This window comes from Venturia canescens, chromosome 2 (genome assembly GCF_019457755.1).
Source record: "Venturia canescens isolate UGA chromosome 2, ASM1945775v1, whole genome shotgun sequence".
Taxonomy (NCBI): Eukaryota; Metazoa; Arthropoda; class Insecta; order Hymenoptera; family Ichneumonidae; genus Venturia; species Venturia canescens.
In genome coordinates, this window is record NC_057422.1 from 3,731,652 (window position 1) to 3,743,511 (window position 11,860).

Consider the following 11,860-nt stretch of genomic DNA (forward strand, 5'->3'; position numbering starts at 1 on the left):
GGCATGTAGTAAGTATAATAATAAATAAAAGGAATAATTATGACGACAAACGATTGAAAGTATAGTGTGAAAGTATTTTGTAGAATAGTGACAATTTAATTACGACGCTCATAAGAACGCGCCATCTAGTTGCGTTCTGAGTAACTCAAATTATTCCTATGGGGCGTACGCACGCATGAGAATGCGCAAATATATTTCTTTTTAGTCTCTTACTCGGTCCTCAGTCCTGATTGTTCGTCGTGCTACGTTCTATCTCTTTGTTACGGAAATCATGTATACGGTGCTTCAAACATTTGTGCACATGAGACGTTGTTTCGTGATAAGCGACGATAAAGTGTCATGATTCCGCGAAGAGCTTGGTGACTTATGGACCCGAATGTCCGAAGTGAGTAAATTGGAGTAGGAATGCGTACTAATATTTCAAGTGTATAAATCAGGCACGTCGCTGATGCTGTCAATTTACCTCGAGGGGCATTACATATGAAACGAATCAACTGTCATCGCGAGAGTGGTCTATGACAATCTAACTATAATTTCTGATACCCTCCAGCCTCCTTTCTTATTTATCTCGTGTGATATAAACGAGTGTGCCCGTGAAGAAAAAGTATTTGGTGAGGTGTCCTTTCGCTTCTCAAAAATTTGGTCGTACGTTGTTTATGACGAAATTTCATTGAGCGAAGAATCCGCGATAGTGTTTTTTTACGAACTATTGTTCTATAGTGTATTATTAATTATAATATGCTGTGTTGTTATCGCGTAGGTGGCAGTCGCGGTGAAGAAGTGGGCGATATATCGTTATTTCGACAAGTGGGACGTGCCTCGACGCTTCTGACAAACGGATCTCCGCTTCACGGGTATATAAACTCTTTGAGTACTCTCTTTTGATTCTTATGCGTGTAACCGCGCACTCGCGGTTCTCGCGAGAGTGTATTTACGTGTGTACAAATATATTCTGTATAATAATGGAGCCTACATTTCGCTGACTTATCTATACCAGTCTCCTTTTACTTTTTCTTTTTTATTAACCAGACGCGTCTCGTTTCTCTCGTTGTTCTGCGCTAACGTGTGAATTGCATTGCACACACTATGTCTACGTTCTCGAACGAAATAGAACAGAAAGTGTTTTTATAATCAGATTTTTCTTTTCCGTTCGATTTGTTATGCTCCAAATTGCCTATAGCGAAAATCGTTGTTTCTTGTCACACTGCAAAGAATTTCTAGCAAGAATGATTCTCACTTTTAACACAAGTTTTTCTCAACGCGGTGAACGAAAGCAAAAAAAAAGTGTCTTACCCATCGTTATCGTGTTTTCTTTTCGTCTTTTTAAATCACATTTCAAATCCTAATAACTGTTCACAGAACACGAGTGCTGTGCAAATATTTTTCGAAGCAAGTGTTCCATACGCATGCCGTATTTGTTTTTTCCATCGTTTATATTACGAAATGTCAAAACTATCTATAGGTAGAAGTAATTTCGGAGCTCGCGCGTACAAGTGTGTGTGCGTGTATAACTGTGTTGAAATATGCCGGATCTTACAGAGTTATAATTAACTCTCTATTACTACGGCGTTCCGAATAAACTCGAGTGCATTGAAGATCTAGCATCTGTTTATACACGGTTCAATGAATCTGGTAAATTCATTATTTTCTTCTCACTTCCTGGAGTACTCGAAAAATATCCGTAAAAACGTAATATTATTTTAGCACGAGTAAAAGTGAACAATTTTGTGTTATTTGCAATGAGATAAATAATTTTTTGAACTTAACATTTTTAATTAGCATATTTATAAATTGATAAACTACGCGATTAGTACTACTTATGTTTGAATTGTTATTTCCAATGCTCTGTGCACTTTATGGTCAGCCAATCCATTTATACTGGTTTTGAGAAAGTTTTTTTTCTAGTCAGAACTTTGCTAACGTGAGTTTGTGGCTTTTCAGGTAACACGATACCGAGTATATCATACAGGGAATTGTTGAATCCTTTTTACTGAACGTTTCAAACAGATTGTCGTTCTTTCAATATTCTATTTGTTCATGTTGAATGATAAAATTAAAATGAAGAATATTTGCTATAATGACAGCGATAATCTGAACAATTTTCAAAACATTGTTTTTAGTTGTTTTTTTATCGACTCACCGAACCCTGTCCTTGAAATTTTCAATCTCATTGTTGGCTTCCCAACAATCCGAGTATTGCCAACTTGATATAATTATTGAGGGGTTTATGGCAGTGTTCAATTTTAGCCGCAGCCATAATTTTTCTCAATCTGTCAAATCAGATGATCTAACAACTAATCTTCCATAACTTTTTCCAATCAATGCAAATATATTATTAAAACCAACGTTGTAATTGAATTTCAACAAGGCTGTTTGAAACGCATAAATAATCCAATCAAGAAATTTCAAGAACGATAATTGAATATTCAATATATTTATGAATTTTACAGATGCAGTATTCTCTATAAGTTGGAGGAATCAGCGTTGAGACAAATGTTCACATCAGAAAATTGTCGTTGATGAAATCATATTCGGTGAAATTGAAAAATGAGCTGGCTGCGAAGCAGCCCTTTAAGGGCGAGCTTCAGCAAACAACACGCAAGGGATTCTCCACCGAAAGACGCAGACCCAACTGCATGTTACGATAGTTTTTGTAAGCATTGGCAACAGACCCATGAAATAATCCGGAAAACAAGGGTGAATAGAAAAAAATTCATTAAATTGTTACCAGTTTTTTACTCAATGTTGATAACGATCTTAAATTAATTTTTTTAATTTCAGCCACCCAGAAGCGGCCCAACGCACGACGAGATTTTGGGAGTCGTTAATCATGTCGATCAAATGGTAACGCTTTTATTGCTGGAACTCCGAAACACGGCGAGTGCGCAGCAGCGTAAAAATCCAACACCAACACATTCGCCTTGCCTCGAATACTTATTAAGTGAAAACTTACTCGACGCTCTTTTCGAATTGAGTACAAATGCCGGAAGGTTAATTTTCTTCGATACTCCCTAATTTATCTCACCCAAATTTGCTATAAATTTGTAATATTTATTTTCGTTATTTCCAGGTACACAACAGTTTTACGTTTGAAGCAGCTCAAACTTCATGAACTTTTGATTTCGTACAGCAGCACGTTGCTCGCTCATGAACCAGTCGCGAGGCCAATTCTCAGATTTTTAGAAGCATGCGCCAACGATATTCTCGAGTACGAGGTCGAGAAGAGGCTCATATCGCTGCTCAATCAATTGTGCGTCGCTATTATGCAAAATATAGCTCTCCTCGACTTGTTCTTCCAACCCAATGGAACCGGAAATAATAAGTTCGTATTAACTCAAACCTTTTATGAAGAATTGCCATTAGAAAATCGTTTAGTACTATCAACTTGTCCCTGTATTTTCCATTTAATGCTACTTAAGATCAAAAAAGTTTTTGTTAAACTTCCAGTAAGAGATCAATAAACTGGGTACAATGAATATTTTAAAAAACAAAAAAAAATTCACGATCGAACATTTTCGAAGCCATTGAATTATTAATATCGAATGGACTACAATTTTTTTAAAACAAGAAAATCGTTATTTGAAGTTTACAATATTTCTTCCATTAATTTATTATAACCATGATTTCTTATGTTTTCTCAGATTCATAATCTTCACGCTATTGATACCGCACATTCATCGAGAAGGACCTTTGGGCCAACAAGCGCGTGATGCGATGTTACTGTGCATGTCGCTTTCAAAAAAAAATGACGATTTGGGAGTGTACATTGCCGATTCTTCCAATGTTTGTCCAGTAAGTAGAGAATCGATGTTAAAATCCGAGGGTAAAAGCTGATTGAATTTCTACGGATCTACAATTACGTTAATCAGTAACATTAATCTCAAGCATAGACAACCCCCCGGTGACTATTATAGTAATCAAACAAATGAACGTGTAAGGAGCGTGCGCGTTACTTGTATAAAAACGATAAATTACACAGGTTCGTCGAGTTTTTCTTTCTTAAGTGGCCCCGATACTCGTGCTATGCAAACGCTCGTTATAATATATTCATTCGGGTAATTCTTTCTGCCACGGGAAATTGCTCCCATGAGATCACGTGACTCGCATATAATTAACATCGCATGCAATAAAGTTATCTTTTTTCACACGTTACTCTGCGCGGTTCACAGCTTTCGTTCGTTCCGCACTTGCAGCACTATGATTTTTTATTGTTCGAGTTATACATCCGGCCTCGTAACAATGATATTTCGGCTGAAACGGAGGTCCGTCGGTCCGGAGATATTATTCGACGTGAACGAGAACTATTCCTCGAATGTTACGAACCAATAGATAAAGTATCTTCATGAGCTTAATTCTTCTTGATAAATTGCTGATAAAAATACATCTGTCACTTCGCTTTTATCCGGGGAATGATGAAAAAAATCATTCTCGAAATTTCATTTTTTATGATAATTTGACATTTTCCTTTTTTCGCTTTCTCCCTTTTTTAATTAATTTATAAAATATCGAATTCGGTGGATAATGCTGCTCACCATTCGAAGATTTGTGGTGACAATTCTTTGTAAGGATAAATTATATGTTGGGCAAAATATTATTTCCAAAGCATAGCCACTCACATGACTCATAACGCGTTAAATTTTCTCCACGTTTCTGACAACAATGCTTAACGTGCCACTTTACCCGCTTCGTATCTTTATCGCTAGCATTACCCATGTAAGTGGAACACACACCGTCAAAATCCAACTCGTCATTCGATAGTGCGATAATCCTTGTCCTTTTTTGCTTCTCTTTCATGACAAGATTACGATATCGTTTTAATTTTGCACAACGTTGGAATAAAAGCAAAATGAAAAATTTTCAATAAAAAATGAACCTAATGGATTTGTAGTCGTCGGGAAAATTGTCATCGGTATTTTGCAATCCTTTTGCACACATTTGACCTTGATCCGTGCTAATTTTATACCATCATTCGCTCCACGACCGATTAATGAATGGAAAAAAAACTTTCTAACAACAATTGAAATTTTCAGGTATTGGCGACGGGTCTAAGTGGACTTTACTCGGTTCTTCCCAGAAAATTGGCCATAGAAACGGACGATTGGCATCGTTTGACGCCGGACGATGTGAACGAAATACCCGAGCTCACGCAGCTGATGGATTCGTTGGAATTTTGCAACGCCGTTGCTCAAGTCGCTCATCCTCTGATACAGCAGCAACTGCTTGAGTTTTTGTATCAAGGATTTCTCGTGCCCGTTATGGGACCGGCGCTCCTTCAGGTACTTGAAAATGTGCAAAAGAAATAGAATCTACAGTGATTTTGATTTCTCCTGATCTCGAAATTCTCCGAATCGCAGTATTGTGGGCTTTTGTTTGTTTTGTTCTTATCCGTTTTGACTGCGTTGCGTCCGCGGGTATTGGTTGCAATCTCGTCCACACGCTTATTTTTCACTACGAGTTTACGAACGAGCATATTGGCCTGCAAAAAAACCACTACAAAACTTTTTACATTCTATTAGCAATAAACAATTTTTCAGAAACCGATCATATTTGTCGAATGAAATATTCGGATTAATATGAAAAAAAGTGACAAGAAACATTGTTCAAAAATAAATCAATCGCTGTAATGAAGAATTTAAAAAGATTATGGTTCGATAGAAAAAACTCGTCACGCAGAGTGCACCGGCAAATTCCCGTGAACAAAATTCATGAAACTTGATGCTTTTGAAAATAAAACTTTTGACATTTTCTCACATGTTTGTTTTACCGAATCTCTACCTGACGATTCGCCGATGTAACCTATCGAGCTTTTTTTATTATTTAAACTTTCGACGACGACCGCAGCTCAATGCAGTCAAGATAATGAGATTCGTCTGTGTAAAATCTTTTTTCATTCTAATGAACCAATCTGTGTAATGTCATTGTTTCAAGCGTTAACTGATGAATAATTCGTCAAAACGTTTGGATAAGAAGTATAAGTGTTTTGTGGAAAATATTATTTTATTATATTATTAGAATCCAAAATAATGGTAAAAGAGTAATAATAAATCGCGATGGAATGAAAATTGTAGGAATTTTAAGCACCTCGTGTTTTTATGAATAATTACACTTTCAATGTTAACGTATAATTCGTTACTTATCTGTAATTAACCCGAAGTAAAATGCGATAAAACGGAGAGATTATAATTTATAAATTGACGTTGTGGCTTGTGGTTGTCGGTGGCTGTCTGGTGACTCTTTATTTGCGCTCGTAGGATTCCCTCGGCTTGACACTAGATCAGCTAGATGCACCGGACAATCGGGTTAGTATGTGCACATACAAAAATATCACAATCTCACCTAATTTTCAGTATTTTTCGCGAGACTAACACATTTTTTTACTGTTCTTACTCTTGTCAGTAATTATTTGATTTTATGGTTTATTTGTGTTCACACTTTTCTAGGAATAAAATAATAAAACCTAAATGTGGGCTAACATTAAAAAACGGGGCTCATAACGGCTACTAACGAAGGATGTTTGTACAAAACTCTGTGTTGATTTCATAAGAATGCTTATAAATGATAACAAAACTGTTCACAAATGGTATAAAAATTATAATACTTTGATGAATGCATTGATTAATAATTTTCAATTATTTCATATTGTCTTACCAACAGCTTTTGTCTCTAACGGTGCGTATCGCTTCAATGTTGGCTGCTTGTATTCTGCTTTTTTTGGTTGTTTCTATTTTCTCTGTTTATTCCGCCGTTACATAAACGAATGCATAATGTCAATTGTCGATTAGTCTATTTCTTGAATTCTGTAATATCGAAAAATTTCGTTATTCAGACGACGGTGGAAGAGCTGGTCTCCGCCACTGCCTACTTCGATCTTTTCCTACGTTCCGTTACCGATCCTGGATTATTACGGTCGCTCGTGAGATTTCTTCTCGAGGACAATTATGACCTTTGCCGAATTTTGGACAGTCTTATCCAGAGGATATCATCAAGATCGAGGGTGAGTTATCAATTTACTTTTTTTTCACTTTAAAATCAAGACAGCCGAATATTTTCATTGAAAAGAAAAATCAAATTTCACACTTGTCATCAGCACAATCAATTCGGTTTTAACTTGCGTCATTGGCTAAGCATCATTTAAGTTTGAGTAATTTCTTACGGCTTCAGGGGATACGTAACACTGTCTTGAAAGTTTTGTTATGCGTAGGGTTTCCCAGCTCTTTGTGAAACATTTAGACACTCACCTTTCGGCACTAGACATTTAATAAAAATGAAACGTAGCTGATGAATGGATTTAAACCTGATTATTTTCAAATTTCAACCCTACGAAGAAAACTACTTTCAAGTAAACTATTTGTTCGGATGTAACACTTTGAAAGTTGTTCAAAGTGAATGCTCAGCTGAGTGAATGTTCAAAACGTGCCATTTTTTCTGAGTATCAATTTCAATGGTTTTCTTTTTTGCAGCTCTGTATCGTGACACTTGCATTATTCGAGACTCTCGTAGAGCTAAACTGTGAGGATGTGATGTTAGAATTATGTCTGGGTGCGTTAGCACCGTGTTCCCACGTGATGTTATCCCAGCGGCGAAGGTTACGAGACGTCGATCCGTTCGGTCGTGGTGCAGAGAAATTTTTGTCTCTAACACCCGCCTGTTGTTTGTCCTTCCACGCGGGTTCGAGTCAAACGAACGTATCGAGATCGCTGCCGCACGTGCCATCCGAAAACGGTGGACGCAGACGGAGCTCAGTTTCGTGCTCTTCGAATACTGTTGGAAACGCGGAGAACGCCGGATTTGCATCACTTCCAGCACCGATAAATTACGGTTCGAAGCACACGGAAAGTTTGTATGGAAATTATCACGCATATTTGTACGATGCGAGGCAAAAAATTGTCGCTTGTCAAACCGCTTGTTCAATGTGGTCGTCGCGTTACGACGGTGAGCCAAACGAGAACAATAAAAACAGCAGCGGGGCGACACTAGTGCAGGAAAACTCGACGCTCGCTGATCAAGTTAACTTGTGGCGTATCGAAAACGACGAATCGAAATTGAACCGTGATACCAGAATAGAGAAACAAGAAAGTATCGAATGGTCTCGAGACTCATCGAGACCCGTCAGTGATCCAGCGACCAATAGAAAAAAAGACACGACTTCATGCCCACCGGATTTATCTCCCAGTGAACGAGAAAACGTTTCTAGTGGGTTTACATCTCAAGAAAATATTCTCGATAATATCAAATCTCTTCTCGAAGCTGATGAAGTGCTGGAAGAAATATTAGCCGAGGAAAAAGCACGTGATACGAGTTCGGAAGATAAAAACGATCCCGGCGAAGTCGTTCGTACACTTTCGGCCGAGGAACAAGGTAAACTCGAAGCTGATATCGCCGAATTATTGGGTGAAGATTTACACACGATAACGAATGTCTCCGGTGAATCCCGATCTACCAGCCCCGGTGAGATCGAAACTACCGACAGTCACGTCGAGTCACGGGGTTTCGATAAACGGACAACGTTGTTCGAGACCGAAAACGACGATTCAAATACAGCCATGAATTCGCTCTTGTCACTTGGTGAAAGCAGCGGCTATGAGAGCTTCGCGTTCAAAGGATCCTCCGAATCAACACCCGAGAACGAGCACAGTGAAGATCGTTCGAGCGAACACGACCTCAGCAACGGTGATATCACACGCTTGGCAGTTATCGGTGAAGCGACTATTTCAAACGATTCCGCCAAGACACCAACGGATTCTCATAACGATAACGGCGAACTCGAGGAATCTTCCGATTCAACCATCGACCCGAAAAATCAAATCGCCCAACGACAAGATTTATTCAACGGTAAACCCAACGTGGGCATTTTTCTCGATGTTATTTTGAGGAAATTGGAATGCATGACCAGCAACAATGTCTACGTTAATCTCCATCTCACCGGACTCATAAGTCGACTCGCTATTTATCCACAACCACTTTTACAATCCTTTCTACTCAATCATTCTTTGGTTTTTCAACCGAGCATCAGATCCTTGCTGCAAGTGAGTAAAAAAATCATATCCAACGAAGATTTTATCAGTAGAGAATGTCGAGCCATTTCGAAATTAATTTGTTCATTGAAATACGGTTTTTATGAGTTTATTTATCTGCTCCCATTTGAAAATTCATTTCAATATTTTTAATTAATGTAGAAATGAAAATGAATTCCTCTTTCCAGGTTCTTGCTTCCTTGAAACATAAAATTGATCAATACTTGTCGAAGATCGAGGATATCGATCAGTTGGTCGAACAAGCGAGAACTTTTCTTATAGGACGAGAGGATCGCCTCGTAAACGCTAGAAAAAATGCTCTGGAAGCTGCAGCACAGTCACCACAGATGAAGCGTACGGTATCTGCTAGCGAGCCATTCACGAGAGGTAAAAATATCAATTTGGTTCAATGGTACAAGTTCATATCACAATATTTAAAAAATAATCCTTTTCCTATGCCGCATTCGCATCATAAGGTGTCAAACGATGTAGGTACTAAAAATGATCGAAAAAGAGATTGGAGAAAATGCAATACATATTCTTTTTTTGACAAAATATTTTAACAAATTCACTAATTATTTGACAGGCGAGCCGAAGCGGAGAAGTTTGTTGGGACAAGTGTTCGATTGGTCCGCAGGGAATTCCGGTGCGAATAGTTTGAGAAGTTCGTTAGCTCAAAAATTTGGCATGAAGGAAGAACTTTTAGAAATTACAGACAACGGATCCGGTTACAGGCAAAGATTTTTGAAATTTTTACTCATATGCTCATTGTTCCGTGAATCAATACATTTGACAATTTTATTCGTGGTTTTCAGATATTATCCAAAAACCACGTGGGAATCGCCAAAAGACGTGAGTCCAGCTCAAAACGTTGTGCTGTGCGCAGTCGTAATGGACGAATGGCTGAAAGAATTGGCTGCGATCGCTCAAGAACATGCGATTTTGTCACTCGACTCGAGCTCAGAGTTTCGTGCTTGAATGATTCCATTCCCAAATGGATCCGAATTTTGAGAACCGATGAATGATTCCGAAAAAACCCGTGGCCGAAGATAGAAAAGTACGAATATCGGGAATCCATGTTTTTAAAAAATTTCTAACGTATACGTGAATTTTATCGATGAAAATTCCCTCCAAAATAATCTGGAATTTGAGATTCGAGACGAAAAAAAAAACACAGAAAATTGAACTCGCCTGAAAATTATCTCATTCGAATGAATGAAAAATGTGTCTATGAAATCATTGCGTCCAATCGAAATATTAAAAAAAAAGGCACAGACAATCGGATAATGAAATAAGAAAAATATTATGCAGAAATCGACAAGTCGAAGTGTATGGAAAAGTTTTCTAATTCGACAGTGCATCGAATTCTCATTGCGAATGAACTGATGACAATGCAACTCACGAAAAAAAAAACATACTTTACGTAAAAACGGGAAAAGTAGTTGCTATCGTAATTTAAATTTTCGAATATATTTAAAATAACAAAATATATGAAAATATTGCTGAAAGATGCAAGAAAGCACAGAATCCGGACAGCAGAGTTTAAAATTATGGGGCGGAAAGGAAAATCGAGCTTACGTTCATCTCTATAAAGATCGAGTACAAGATTGAGTAAGCCAAGCGATCAAGAAAAGGAAATAAATGAAGAAGTGCGAAAGTAGTATCGTGACTTGGCCAACGGGATCGATCAAAGTGCAATACATCCATAACTATAATAGAAATTGGGGGGAAAAAAACTATATAAAAACGATAATGTAATGAAACAACAAAGGAATAATATTCGAAAGAATGACGCCAATCGACGAAAGATTTCATAACGTTCCTACGTCAAACAATTTGCCAATGTCCAGGGAACAATCATGTGACACCAAAAACTTTCTTGTCGCGCCTAGTCCTTGCCGATATTTGCGTATGAGATGTAAAGCAATTTAAAATTGTTTATCCTTTTTATACCCTGATAATTGCGAGTCAGACTAATTTTCGTGTACTGGCGATATTTAGGTCTGCGGTTTTAAAATCAATATCTTCAAATGCACAGTGCAAATCGCTGGCACCATCGTGATTGAAAAAACTGCGTATAACAGCGTATTTTATTTTTCTAATTAACTTCAATTTCGAATTCGCATCCTCTTTTGTCAGACTAAATATTCAGTTTTTTGGTCGATAATCTCGAGATCTAATTTTTAAAATTGAAGCCTATCATCGAAAGTGTTTTTTTACGCATAAAGTCAATGCATATAAAGAATGAAATATATATTGCAAATGAGAAAAAATCGAAATTTATCGACCTGGTCCGTAATGTCGAATTGACGAGCGACTAATGATGGTACCAGCGTTCGTAAACTATACGTCCACAAGAGGAAGAGTTGCGATAGTAGAAATGGAAAATGTGATCGTCGGAAAAAGCGACACGTGTACATAATACATAGAATTAAAGAGACATTTAAGATCAATTATGTAGTTATATACATACATACGTCGCATTGATCGGCATATATTTATCATGCGGGATAAAATAGTCTCGTTTAGTCGCGTCAAATTTGTACTTAGAGCGGTGTTAGTTGATTGATGAATTGTTCGGAGACCAAGTCCGTTCTCAAACGCAATTTCGATCGAACTGCATTTGCTGAAAAGCTAAAAATAGCGTTAAATGGATTCAATTTTAAATCAATAATGTAGGTTTATCATACATATTATAAAGATGATTTATGTACATGATTTGTAATATAGAGTAGGGGATCACATTGTTATGTTTCTTTAATATATAGACAAACGTCTGAATAAAGTGCGAGTATGCAAATTTGATTTCGTGAGTTATCATAACTAAAATATTCGAGGAATACACG

At 37.4% G+C, this 11,860-nt stretch overlaps 1 protein-coding gene across 7 annotated transcripts; it reads left to right on the plus strand.

The window, feature by feature from the left end:
• Positions 1-181: 181 nt before the first annotated feature.
• LOC122406503 (FHIP family protein CG3558) lies at positions 182-11,819 on the plus strand. 7 transcript variants are annotated; one of them, XM_043411987.1, is made up of 15 exons: positions 182-385; positions 761-854; positions 2,451-2,697; positions 2,782-2,990; positions 3,071-3,322; positions 3,642-3,792; positions 5,031-5,276; positions 6,252-6,299; positions 6,655-6,669; positions 6,827-6,994; positions 7,461-9,026; positions 9,203-9,401; positions 9,491-9,502; positions 9,601-9,748; positions 9,830-11,819. In XM_043411987.1, the coding sequence occupies exons 3-15, from the start codon at positions 2,548-2,550 to the stop codon at positions 9,990-9,992; spliced, it is 3,327 nt and encodes a 1,108-aa protein (XP_043267922.1). In that variant the 5' UTR covers positions 182-385; positions 761-854; positions 2,451-2,547; the 3' UTR covers positions 9,993-11,819. The 7 variants fall into 7 exon arrangements, with proteins under 7 accessions (XP_043267922.1, XP_043267925.1, XP_043267926.1 ...); XM_043411988.1 differs by lacking the exon at positions 182-385 and adding an exon at positions 403-611; XM_043411990.1 differs by lacking the exon at positions 9,491-9,502.
• Positions 11,820-11,860: the final 41 nt, after the last annotated feature.

Coding starts and splice junctions, on each gene's coding strand:
- LOC122406503 (XM_043411987.1), top strand. CDS start 2,548: ATGAGCTGGCTGCGAAGCAGCCCTTTAAGGGCGAGCTTCAGCAAACAA. Junction 2,991..3,070: donor TTGAGTACAAATGCCGGAAG/GTTAATTTTCTT, acceptor CGTTATTTCCAG/GTACACAACAGTTTTACGTT. Junction 6,995..7,460: donor GGATATCATCAAGATCGAGG/GTGAGTTATCAA, acceptor TCTTTTTTGCAG/CTCTGTATCGTGACACTTGC.